Source organism: Erpetoichthys calabaricus, chromosome 3, assembly GCF_900747795.2.
Source record: "Erpetoichthys calabaricus chromosome 3, fErpCal1.3, whole genome shotgun sequence".
NCBI lineage: Eukaryota > Metazoa > Chordata > Cladistia > Polypteriformes > Polypteridae > Erpetoichthys > Erpetoichthys calabaricus.
Genome location: NC_041396.2, coordinates 47,026,784 through 47,040,864, shown reverse-complemented (window position 1 = coordinate 47,040,864; position 14,081 = coordinate 47,026,784). Strand labels below are relative to the sequence as shown.

The following is a 14,081-nucleotide window of genomic DNA, read 5'->3' as shown; positions in this document are numbered from 1 at the left end:
TCATTACATCCACGTGTTCACACCCGGCATTCCCGTTTCCTCGGACATCCTGACAATGTGTGCATTGGGTTTACTGGGGAGTCATAAGCTGAGTGAGTGTAACTATATTGTGTGATGGAAGGGTGGTCTGTCCAGGGTTGGTTTCTGCCTTTCCCCCAATGCTGCTGGGATAGGCACTTGATTCCTAAAAGCCTGTAATGCATACACTAGTTTAGAAATGAATTCTGACCTGCTATGATAAACCATTACCATTCTGGTGTTGTGCAATTAACTTTCTTCCTGCTCCTCAGCCTGATTAGGATTCCTAACTCTGATATAGATTCTGACAACAGTTTATGTGGGGCTTATAACAGGAATTCTGTTATATATTTATTCATGTTTCTATATATTTCTATACTGTATATCTTTCGTGAAGTGTCATGGATAACCCTCTGCTACTCTAACTACAGTGCCTATAAAAAGTATTGACCCACCTCGAAGTTCTCCAACTGAGAATTTATAGCTGAATTTGAAAATCACTTACAATCCCCATGATATCTGACTGGGCTCAAGTAGTTTTGCGGAGAGGAAGGGGGAGAACTGGCAGTGTCCTGGTCTGAAAAGCTCATAGAGAGACATGCAAACAGACTCGAGGCTGCTATGGCTACTAAATACATACATGATGAATTATTTTGTGTTTTATATTTGCAATTAACTTAGGCCACTTTGCATTTACGGTATCTGCTTTTACTTTGACACTTTGAGAGTCTTCTTCTGTTGATCACTGTCAAAAAAGACAAATTAAACCAATATTTTATAACAATAACAAGTGGGGTGAATATTTTTTATAGGCACTGTATGTGTAGCTCAGGTTAGCATAAGATTTAGGAGAATGATATTGTTAAAGGGCTTCAAGATGAGCTACATTTTGAATTTTTATTCATTTGTAGTAACTCACGCAAATCACATTTGAAAAATGTATAGTGTCAAAACAGTTAAATATCTTGGCTGTGCAGCATATGAAATGTAAATTGGGCTTTGCCATCTTCAGCTTGATGAGATGTTCAAGCTCTTCTTACAGAGTTTGCTACAACTGTAACCACCGTCTGTCAGCCTGTATGCTGAAGTTAACAGAAATGTCTGAAATCGAGAGGTTGTCAACTGGACCATTAGAAAAGGTGCCTCACCTGTAAACTGCAGTATGTGACTATTCAGTGTTTAGAAACAGAAAATCAAAACATCCAACGGGAAGTCCAGCAATTCAGTTTTCAACAAGAACCTGACCAAAGAGCAGAGCCTTTCCTATGGAGTGTCAAGTGTGAGGCAGGAACCATCCCTGGATCAGGGCGCCTGCCTGTTTAAAAACACACTGATAAATAAATAAATACTCATTCACACACTCTGGGCTGTGTTAGACTCCCCAATTAACCTAACATGCATGTTTTTGGTATGTGGGAGGAAACAAAAGAATCCAGGGAGAACACGCACAGACAGTTTCTTGGCTAAGATTTAAACCCAGAACCCCAGAGCTGTTAGGTAAGAGTCTTAACCATTATGTCAGCCACCGTTAAACAGACAAGAACAATTAAAGTATACTCTAAATTAAACAGGCTGTTATGTTGGTTCAAAGCACCTGTGTAAGGCATCTGCAGAAACTGATATGTGTTTTCAGTCTCAAGAAACCTCCTCCACTGTTCTTGGCTGGAAATTAAAGATTCACAAAGCAAAGAGCAGGTGCTCACATGGGCTGCGATATACTGGCATTGCTTCCATTTGGATTCTGATAACCAGGGGAGTGGAGGACGTTTAAAAGTTGAATCTGAGTAGAGAACATATGAAAAATCAAGAATAACAGAGGAAAATAAACATACAAAACACAAAATGCCTATGTTATGAAATCTCATTTAAAAAGCGGTGAGTTCAAACATATATAAAACATATTTTTTATTGCTATTGCGGTAGAAACAATAGTAATTCATTATATCATAAAGCAACCATTGTATCATTTCCACCTTTTGATACTTCCAAACATTACCCCAATAGATGACGTTTTGGGAAATTGCAAACTAAAGAAAATGATCGATGATTACTCAGAAGGATGGAAAACAAATTTCACTGAGTTTTAAAGTGCATCGTGTGGAAACCATCAGCCAATTTATTTCTAATTTTAATAATTTGTATGTTCTTAGAATTATTTTTTATTAATATGCTTTGTGAGCACGGCTCCAAACACCATCAGACAAGCACCACTTCTTCATAAAACACACGCTTATTTTACTAAATAAAGTCCCACACCCAGTGCTCCCAGCACCAATCACCCTCCACACGGGCCTTTCTCTCAATGTCCATGGGCCGCCTTTCCTCTCCTCATGGGAGCTTCATCCTGCTCCCGCTCCTGACTCTAGCTCCCTGATTGTAGGAAGGCGGCTCCTTTTATTTCCACCCGGATGTGCTCCGGGTGTTTGATGACGTCCTTCCGGCGGCACTTCCTGGTGTGGCGGAAGTGCTTCCCCTTGCACCCAGAAGCACTCCGGGCGTCCCTGGCAGGTCCTTCCTCCACCTTTCCAGGTGTGGCGGAAGTGTCGATCTTCCAGGCTCCACGACACTCGGGGCACCCCCTGGCGGTGGCCACGGGCCCCGATGGGTTTGAGCCTCCTTGCTCCATCCCCGTGGTCCCCTCATCATCCACGGCGGTTGCCCCCTCGCGACCTGGGGGATGTATAGACCACCTCCCGGTCCTTCCAGGCGTCCCGGCTGGGTCTGGCCCCTAGCCTCCTGTGACAGCTTACACAATACAAATCATGAATATGTTCCAAGCAAGATGGCGGCAGCCAAATGTTAATATTGTAGATCTCAAGATTTTAAAATGTGCAAAGAGAAAATATGGCCTAATATTTTAAAATAGCCCGATAATCAATGTGATTTATTATAACTGCATAACAGTATTACACCACATTATCATAGAAATATGACAGATAAATACTAAATGAATTGGCTTTTTACAAATAACTTCAAATGTTGCCTCATTTTATTGGGAAATTAAAAGGAGTGGGCAAATCATAATCTATGTTTTCCAGTTGTACACTACCATATACGATGTGTTCTGCACCAATCAAAGTTTTAGGGAATAAGTTCAAGCTAGAAGACGTGAACTGATTACTAAAATAACAGCATCACCTCTTGATTTTAAAGGCTATGTATATCTATATACTATACTATAATATACTACAGTCCCTAAAAACACAGAGTTTGACTTACCATCTTTATTTTTGTCTCCAGTTGTATCCATCATGCTTGCCAAAACATCTGAATATAAGAACGTCTGCCATTCACTTATTGGCAAGAATCCTAAGCTGCTCCCATTGTAGTCATTTATCATGATGCTTACACAGATCATGAATGAGAAGCAGAGCTGGTGATTGCCAAAAAGAGCCAGAGACACTTCCTAATGAGACAAAAAAACACAAATGAATTTATCATAAATTTTGCAGGTTGCATTGGATCAGCCAAATAAATAAATGTAACGTAATGTGTTATTGTGCCACCTGAGACAGTCTAACTTGTTATTTTTGTAGTAAAGAAACAACAAAACAAAAACGTAACTATAAAATTACAAGAGCCGAAAACATTTTGACAGTACTGAGTCAGTTTCTATCCCAATACTGCACATATGTGTCTTTAAATATGGCTGAAGGACTACAGGGTCATGGAGATGCAGACTTAACTCCAGCAGCATGGAGGCCAGGGAACATTACAAGGAACATTATTAACACCTACACTGGGCTTAAAAAGCACATATGTCAAACATGGAGTGAACCTTTTACTTCAGAAGAAAGACAACACAGATTTAGGAAGAACATTCCGATTTTGATAGAACCAAGGAATTGTCTTGTGCTATGAAGCAGCAGTGCTGTCCATTTAGACTCTGGGCCTGCACAACAGTTAGAATACAAGGAGAAAACCCAAGTAAGCAGGATCATAACATGCAAACTTCACAAAGTGACCAGACTGAGATTTGAACAGGGCTCCTCAGAAATGGGAGTACGTGCTCTGTCAGCATTTTAGCATTTAATCTAACCTAACATTCTCAGACCAACTTCATCCAACTCTGGGTTGGTTATATTGGCAGCATTTTGTTTAAGGCAGAAACCAAGCCTGGATGGAGTGCTGGTACATTGGAGGGCTTAGTCATGCACAGGACCCCATGGGGCCAGTTTAGAGTTACTGGTTAACATGATATGCATGCCACTGGGATGTTGATGGAAACAGGTAATATCCAAAGCTTTGCACAGATGTGGTGTATGTGCCCACACAGCAGCCAGGCACTGGATTTATAAGGTAGCAGCATCAGCTACTGCACTATTACAGGCTTCCATAATGCAAACCTCAATCTGTGACCAAAATAAGCATTTAGCTATTATAGGGTGGAGTGGTGGCTCTGAGGCTAGGGCTTTGCACTAGCGTTCCGATTGCCAGTTCAAATCCCATAAATGCCAAAAGTGACTCTACTTCATTGGGCCCTTGAGCAAGGCCCATAACCTGCAATTGTTCTGTCCTGGGTTTGACGTTAATCTGCATCCAGCCCTGCATGTAGGCCCTCCAACCTGCAGGGAGAAACCTGGGGGTTGGTGGCTAAATTGGCACTCCAGCCATCATAAAAAACCTCACACTCTTCCACTCCATCTGAACTAGTGTGGTGCTGAGGTGTCACCTGTTGCATGGCTGCACTCGGGTCCTAATCTGGGATCCTGAGTTGGTTTGTCATGTGGTCGGTGCAGCAATGCGTTGTACCAGTGTGTGCTCCTAGCCTCTTTCTCTCTCTCATAGCTATTGAATACTGACTGACATTGCATTTTTCATGTATTCTGTTTCCTGGAATCTCTGTTAAAGCTTTTAAGGTAAACTGTGTATTTTTAAGTATATATACAGATGTTGCAATTAATATACAATAACCTGTGTGTTTTTCAATTCCTTTATCCTCAAACCAATCTAATCCAGTGTAGAGTCAAAGGGCAATGTCATGTCATGTCATGCATTTAATAATATTTTACCTTGTATATGTTTTCAGTTAAAGTATTTATTGTTTCTGATATATGAGAGTTTAGATCCTTCATCACTTGTGCAGTCATTTTGTTGTCTGCAGGTCTTCGCAGTTTCTGAGCACTTTGAGGACGCAAGGTGCCAGCGACTGGGCCCAGTGGATCAGCGTGAGGCATATCCTTTTGTTTCATGTTTACCTGCTGAATTGCTTTGATGAACATTTTACTGAACCAGTCCAACGAAAATTGATACATGTAATTGAGCTCAACTAAATCTGCTACAACAAAGTAGAGTGTTGCTGCCCGGTTAGCAACAGGGAGGTACTTGACACGTGTCTGTTCAATCTTCTGTTCTGTATTTTCTGAAATCTGAACTCTGTTTATGATCTCCTTTGACGTGATCTTCAAATTCTGCAAAGTGTCGATTAAGTCTTGGTCATCAAGAATGTGTCCTGAAAATGTATATAAATAAAGCAAAGGCTTTAGAATTTGTGAGAAATGTATAAGTAATACAAAATGTGAAAATGGTTAGTTGCTCTGTAAATCATCACAGTAAACCTCCTTAAAATAACATTTCACTTTGTAAAGAACTACATATATCATAAAGATAAAAATGATATTATAATTACAATATCAAAGTCTTAGCTGTGAATGCTATGTTTATACTGGAAGTGGCAAGAAAAACCAACTCAAATGTATCATAGTTCTTTGCTTTTCATGCTTTACATTTACAGAAATGTTAATGGTATGATAAATAAGTTGAAATTCTTAACTCATAGAATGTTTTGTCAATTGAGCTACCTAGTTACTAAAACTGAAAAAAGTTATCAGTCAAGCAAATGGATGTTTTTAGCTCAGATTGTTAGCAGACTAGCACAGGGTGTTTATATAATATGCCTGATACCGTCTTTTTCCGAAAATAAGACACTGTCTTACTTTCTTTTTTGGTCCAAAATACGCACTAGGGCTTATTTTCGGGGGAGGACAAAAATAAAAGTATATTTATATATTTTTATTTAATATTTATTTATTTTACACAGAATACAGAAATTAAAATTGATTCAATTACAGTCATGTCATCTTCTTCTGGAACATCGTCATAAATCAAGATTTACACCCCTGGAGTCTTCCACAATTCCCTTTTTGTACTCGACGGAATAGCTCTTTCGTTTTGTACTCATTTTAACTGCGGTTAAAAATTATTCACTTTATAAAAAATAAAATTACGTATGAGGAAATAATCAGACTTACAAGACTGAAATGAACAAACACTGTATCTGCACTGTCGCTCAATGTAGACTGCTGCCTTAACGAACAATTATTTATAGTGTGCGCCAACGACGCGTTCCGTCGCATTCCGCATATGCATGCCCCCCTCCACCCCCTCCCCACCTCATTCGACCATACTCTGCGATACGTGCGACGCAGTACAACACAGCAGAGCAGAGCGGACACAATATTTATGTATTCATGCTGCTTTATGTTGTATTTTTAAGATAAATTCCAAGAATTAATTTGAAACGAACTGTAGAGGTAAACAATGAATTTCTCGGAATATTTTATTTCAAACATTTCTCTGAAATACGAGTATTAGGGAAGCTAAACATACTTAATAAATCAACAGCATTTTTTAACGAATTCTTTTTTTCACATTATTTTAACTAGGGCTTATTTTCGGGGGAGGGCTTATATTACAAAAAGTTCCGAAAATCTCGATAGGGCTTATTTTCGGGGGATGTCTTAATTTCGGAAAAAGACGGTATTAGAACACTCTAGACGAGAACAGGCCATTCAGCCCAACAAAGCTCGCCAGTCCTATCCACTTATTTCTTTCAAAAAAACATCAAGCCGAGTTTTGAAAGTGCCCAACGTCTTACTGTCTACCACACTACTTGGTCACTTATTCCAAGTGTCTATCATTCTTTGTGTAAAGAAAAACTTCCTAATGTTTGTGCGAAATTTACCCTTAACAAGTTTCCAGCTGTGTCCCCGTGTTCTTGATGAACTCACTTTAAAATAACAGTCTTGATCCACTGTAATAATCCATCCAACCTGCTATATCTTAACTACAGGGTCATGGGGGTCTGCAGGAGCCAATCCCAGCCAACACAGGGCACAAGGCAGGAAACAAACCACGGGCAGGTTGCCAGCCCACTGCAGGGCACACACACACACATGGGACAATTTGGAATCGCCAATGCACCTATCCTGCATGTCTGTGGACTGTGGAAGTAAACCGGAGGAAACCCAATCAGACACGGGGAGAACATGCAGACTCCACGTGGGGAGGACCAGGGAAGCGAACCCAGGTCTCCTAACTGCGAGGCAGCAGTGCTACTTTTCTTTTCCTTAAACTGAAAAGGCTCAGCACTTTTAATCTTTCCTCATAATTCATCCCCTGTACCCCTGGAATCAGCCTAGTCGCTCTTCTCTGGACCTTTTCTAGTGCTGTTATGTCTTTTTTGTAGCCTGGAGACCAAAACTGCACACAGTACTCCAGATGAGGCCTCACCAGTGTGTTATAAAACTTGAGCAGAACCTCCTTGGACTTGTACTCCACATATCGTGCTATATAACCTAACATTCTGTTTGCCTTATTAATGGTTTCTGAACACTGTGGGGAAGTCGATAGCTTAGAGCCCACTATGACTCCTAAATCCTTCTCATAAGGTGTACTCTCGATTTTCAATCCGCCCATTGTGTATGGAAACCTAAGATTTTTACTTCCTATGTGTAATCTTTTACATTTACTGACATTAAATTTCATCTGCCACAAATCTGCCCAAGCCTGTATGCTGTCCAAGTCCTTCTGTAATGATATAAATGATTCCAGATTATCTGCTAATCCACCTCTCTTGGTATCATCTGCAAATTTAACCATCTTATTACTTATATTCCTATCAAAATCATTTATTTATAATTAAAATAGCACCGGCCTTAACGCTGACCCCTGTGGAACGCCACTCTTAACATCAGACAATTCTGATGAGGTTCCTCGCACCATCACCCTCATACTCCCACTACTTTTTGTTTGATGCCCAACCTCTCATGTGGCACCTTATTAAATGCTTTCTGAAAGTCCAGATAAATAATATCATAAGCTCCACGTTGATCATATCCTTTTGTTGCCACCTCATATAACTCCAGCATGTTAGTAATATGTCCAGCTTATTGCTCTGTGAATTTATTTGACTAAACCATGATATGCTTCAGTGAATTTTTGAGATGCTACACACACTTTGCAAAAATTCACCCCTCACTGACAGTTACATTTACTATTTAATTGCAACATAAACAAGTTAAGCTCTATTCCTAGCTTATTATGCATTCACTTTCAATTACTTTACACAGCTACGAATTTTTAATTATGTGTTTTGTTCTATGGGTCAAACTCTCTCTCTTTAAATATGAAACAAAATTTTTTTTCCATTAAAATAATTCCAAAATTTGATGTTCTATTTTATTGTGATGGACTGACACCCTGGTACACTTAGGCCAAATACTAACAAACACTAAAATGGTGATGAAACACTGTGCTGCTCTTCTTCCTCACCCTCTGTTTTCTGTAACAGCATCAGGGATTTGTCTTCAAGCTCCTGAAGCAGCGAGAGATCCAAAGTGATGCTTTCCAACAGCTGACAATGCTGCTCTTCCAGTTGTGGATTTTCCAGTGAAATAACTCTGGAGAGGAATTGGTCCTGCAAGCCATCAAATGTCACAATGAAGTTTATCAACTTGACCATAATACAAATTGCAGGTAGGATGTGAGGGTTTGGTATATGAGTGGTCAGATATAACCTGAAACATAAAACCATAATAAATATTACTCATGCAGTAATGCACAGAGAAAACCCCAACAGGCTAGTAAAATACAATTAAATATGTTAACAATGCTCTATGTTTAAATTTTTTTTGTCTCATATATTTCTCTACTAACATTTATGGAATGGATAGCAAGCCATGTCAAATACACTCAAAAACATAAATGGTACTTGTGACTCTGGACACCATTTCTTCACAAAAATAGATAGCATTACTAATGCTGTACACACTCTCTCCACTCTTAGCAATGAACCCATAAGACTTGAGACCATTCAACTGGGCTGTTCTCTAGATCTACACTGCTACTTTATAGCGTGTCACACACGGGCTGTTGGGGAAACAGCTTGAAGGCTTGGGTGACGGTCATTCTCCACCGTGATATGAGGTGGCATTGTGCACGAACGGCCTCCCTTCTTCCACTTCTGCAGAAAGGATGACTGACATCATTCCATCTGATGTCACCTCTGGAGTTCATCCATCAGGAACCCGCCGCTTCTTCCCAGAATGCCTTAAATACGGAAGAGCCGCTATTCTAATTTGTCTGTTTTAGATGAAAGTTGGGACAACTCGATTTGGCATTATAGCACACGTTTTCTTTTCATTTATTGTTTACAGTTATATGGGGTTGACTGCAAGGTGCCCCAAAAGTCTAATTTTGTCCTGTTGTTACTTTTACAAAGCTTATTTAAAGAAAAAAAACAGATGCTGAATAACCAAATAGTATCCTTTGTGTAGTTTATATGAGAAATTATCAAATGTTAGCCTTAAAACTCTATGAAAGTCAGCTTCATAAAACTGAACTTAACAAATTGTATGTTCAACAATTGTTTATTCACAGCATACTAAATGAGATTTGGCCACTGTCACACACATGCGCTTGGGAGGCAGTCTAAGGGCTTAACTGAGGGCAAGATGCGTAGTCAGGGGTTGACGAAGTGCACTAATGTCACTTCTCCATCTTCTACAGATCGCCAGAACAGAAACCCACCTAAACTACGACCAGTTCCTACATCTGCTTCCTAACCACGCACCCCTACTGACCCCACATACTGACTTACTGACCCTTATAGACTGGACTCTTTCTTTCCTCCACCTATAAAAGTCAACCTCCTTCACCTTACCAATCAGTCCCGTCATGGACTCCAACACAGAAACTGCTTTGGTGTTAATTTTGACTTAGAAGTCCTTGTGTTACAATATACAGGGTGGATCCCCAAATCGTTCCTTGTTTGTTTTCTTGTCTTACACCACTAAAGGAGAATTCTCAGTGCACCAGCACATTCATGAAGTGCACTTGTAGCTCAGAAGGTGCTGCGTATTTTTAAATAGTAACTTCTGTCTAAGTGCCCACCATTGCTGACAAGCACTTCCTTGTAGCTTCCTTACGATGACAATAGATGGGTTTGTTCTTCACCTGTATACTGCTGTACAAATCTAAATAAAGATGCTCATACAACCATAATAAGCTCTTAATCATCTTTTCATTCATTCATGTGATCATCTTTTAATCCAAATGCCTTTATGTGAAATGTTTTGAAATGCAAAGCAAGAGTCAATAGTGGCCTATACGATAAATTAATAAACGTTTATCATCATAGTGCTTTGTATTGGGCACCATGGCCTAAAAACATAAACATCTAAGGACAAAGAAACAGCAGTTTATTTATAACAGTGTATGGGGAGACTTCTTTTAGACAGTATTAATAGGATCAGGATATTAGGTGAGCTCATTGCTTTTTAGGTGTTGTCATCCAACAGAACCATCCAAACACATCAAATGACTGCTGGTCTAAATATTTTTTTAATTTGCATGGATAAAATGGATTAAATCCACTAAAGAAAACTAGTAGTCTGTGTTACCCAAACAGTCTTTTTCCCCCAAGTCAAAACAGAAAAATAATTTTTTTCTTGGTCATAATCATTAGGCTTTTACATATTAATAGTTTTCATTAATTCACAAGTGGTAAATTGGCATCCTGTTCGTATAAAGTTCAGATACCTGCTTACCTAAAAACAATAGCATGATGGTGCCTTCTGATGATACCAAACTGAATGCATAATGTAAATAATTCATATTCCTCAAGAATGAAAATGAATCGCTTCCTGGTTGTGCGTCATATCAAGAAAGATTTTACCTGAAATCGGGGTTGTATTCAATTTCAGCATCTCCCATCTTAATTAAACTTTGCCCATCTCGTGCCACAACATCCTTCATTAGTAAGGGTTTAAGGATTGGATCTATTTTTTCTTGCAAATCCTAATGAAGAAACAAGAAACTACGATTATATGAAAGTAGGACTAATACGATGACCTTTCAAATTTGCTGAAAGCTGCTTAAAATGCACTAAAGCTTTTAATGTCATCTTTTTAAGGAAATTTGGAATCTGCTTACTATACTGAAAATGAATACATTGCACTATTTACAGTAAATGTGTATACTCTAATGCCAGAACTATCAGAAAAAACAGACCTATTTTGACTGATATCATGCAGAAATGTCTGATATGCAGGATTTCAGTATATTTAGCCATAAACACAAGCTATTTATTCATGTGCAGCATCTTGATTTTCAGAGTCAAAGTACAGTACACTGTAGTACTGTATGTTAATCAGCAGTTTTTTCAGTGTAGTATTTAAAAATCTGTAATAAACTTAAAATAACAGCAAATAATATTTACTCATTTTTCTAAAAGCAACTTTTTGCATTCATATTCAAATTAAATCATTTTAATGAAAATAATACAATCCATTTACTAAACCTGCCTTCTTTATTACCGGATTGTGGCGAGCCAGTCAGTAACCATTATGTGAGGTGATGACAGCCCACCAAGAGCTCACTCACCTTCACACCCGCAATCACCCACATTAGGCCAGTGTAGAGTCACTCGTTGAACTAACATACTCTGACACACTTGGCGCAAACTCACATGGATATGAAGAGGACTGGCAAACTCCAACACAGACAGTGAATGGGCTCAAAATCAACCCCGTGTTCCAGTTGCTGTGATGGTACAACGTTAAGCACTGTGCCATCTGTTAAGTCTACAGTATATTTATGGCATATTGAAAATTTGTTTACATGGATTTAATATATTTAAGAGTATATTGTGATACATTTCAAATGTTAAACAACACCATGGCACTGGGTTAAAAACACACATTCCTATTAATCCAAATAAAGAAAAATGGGTGAAAACACACTAAGAATATAATAAATAAATTAATAGATAAAATAACCTTAGCTAGCCTGTAGGTTAGGGGTACTCAAACGGCGGACCGCGGTCCACAATCCGGACCGCCAAGACGTTTTTGGCGGACCGCGACTGTCTTCTGCGTAAGTCAAAAGTCCGAATATAAAAGCACCAAATTATTGTTGTTTTATTATTTACTCTGTAGCAGGGTTGCCAACTGGCATTTTTTATGCCAAATAACTGAAATCTGGCATTTTTGAAAACTGTTTGGCATATAAAATTTGCGTTTGGTCTACTGGCATTTTTTGGTCTTTTTTACAATGCGAATTATCCACCAAAGTCAGAGCTCCGTTCGCATAAGATCGACGCCCTTAAGTCGTCGTTGGTAGCGAGTTCATCGCTGATGACGAAAGCGACCACCACACAATCAAATGTTACAGAAGCTTCGCTACGCATTGTTTGGGTTCTTGGCAGACATAAGAAAGCATTTACTGATGCAGAGGTTGTAAAAGAATGCATGATGTCTTCTTCTTCGGTTCTGTTTAGCGACAAAAAGTGTGTTGAACTGATTCAGCAGATACCATTATCAGACAGTACTGCTAGTCGTCGTACAGATGACCTTTCTGACAATAGATAGATAGATAGATAGATAGATAGATAGATAGATAGATAGATAGATAGATACTTTATTAATCCCAATGGGAAATTCACATGTGGTCGGTGGTCAGTTAATATCAGATCTTAAACAGGCTGAATTGTTTGCTCTCGCGTGCGATGAATCCACTGATAAAACTGACATGTCTCAACCCTGTATGTTCACAAGATTTTTTGATGGCCATAATTTTGTTGAAGAGTTTCTGACATTACTACCGCTAGCAAAACAGACCCGCGGTGAGGACGTGTTTTCAGCATTATCGCAGTTTATGCACGCAGCTGGATTGGATGTAACAAAAATGGTTTCCCTTACAACAGACGGGGCACCAGCAATGACTGGTAAAGATAGAGGACTTGTCACTCGTATGAAGGCACTTCAGCCCAACCTTGTTGCTTATCACTGCATCATTCATCAGTCTGCCCTCTGCTCAAAACTTTGTGACGAACTGGCGGAAATGATGTCTACTCTTGTGAAATTAGTGAATTTTTTTACGATGTAATTCGTCTCTGCAGCATCGTCTGTTTCGTTCTTTTCTTGAAGAGATGTCTGCAGAATTTGGAGACTTGCTGCTTCACAATGACATCAGATGGTTAAGCAAGGGCCGTGTGTTGGAAAGGTTCTGGAATCTCCATGAAGATGTAGCTGACTTCCTGCAGTCCTTGAATACAAAGAAGCTGCAGAAGTTTTAACATTTATTCAAGACAGTGACAAGGTCGCACTGCTGGCATTTCTTGTTGATATTATGGGACATATAAATACACTGAATTTGTCACTTCAGGGTGCAGACAAAACCGTTGTCGAATTGCAAGAAAAATGTTGTGCCTTTGAAACAAAACTGAGCATTTTCATCAATGACTTGGAAGGTGGCAAGATGCTGCATTTCCCAAACCTGAGGAGCTGCATGACAGCTGATCAACAGGCATGTTTTCAGTTGATTTCCACATTTCTACATCATTTGAAGGTCGAGTTTGATGAACGTTTTAAGGATTTCAGAAAACTGAAGCCTGTTTTTTTGTTTGTTGCTGATCCTTTCATTGTCCAGCCTGACGGTGAATGGACTCAAACCCGTCACTGTTGCAAATGGAAGCAGCTGATTTGCAAGCTTCTCACGTTTTGAAAGCAAAATTGAACGAAGTCGGCATAACAATTTTTTGGTCAAAGTTTGTTCCAGATTCTCAGTATCCTGCCGCAAAGAAACTGGCGATTTCCGTGCTCACTATGTTTGGTTCAACATATTCTTGTGAGTGTGCGTTCTCCACTATGAACACTATCAAGACGAAACATCGAAGTGTATTTACCGACCAGAACCTCAGGAATGCAATAAGAATTGCACTGACTGGTTACTCACCGAACTATGCTGCCATTATGAAATCAAAACAACAGTTTCACACTGTG

General features: G+C 39.3%; 1 protein-coding gene across 1 annotated transcript in view; it reads right to left on the bottom strand.

Annotated features, from left to right (window-relative positions):
• Positions 1-14,081, bottom strand: part of LOC114649281 (dynein axonemal heavy chain 6-like) — a 217,343-nt gene that overhangs the window by 34,392 nt on the left and 168,870 nt on the right. Inside the window, exons 60-64 of the mRNA XM_051924685.1 lie at positions 10,976-11,097; positions 8,572-8,816; positions 5,031-5,470; positions 3,238-3,424; positions 1,613-1,798 (exon numbers count right to left, since the gene is read on the bottom strand). Coding sequence (XP_051780645.1) covers positions 1,613-1,798; positions 3,238-3,424; positions 5,031-5,470; positions 8,572-8,816; positions 10,976-11,097 — 1,180 coding nt within the window. The remainder of the gene's footprint in view (positions 1-1,612; positions 1,799-3,237; positions 3,425-5,030; positions 5,471-8,571; positions 8,817-10,975; positions 11,098-14,081) is intronic.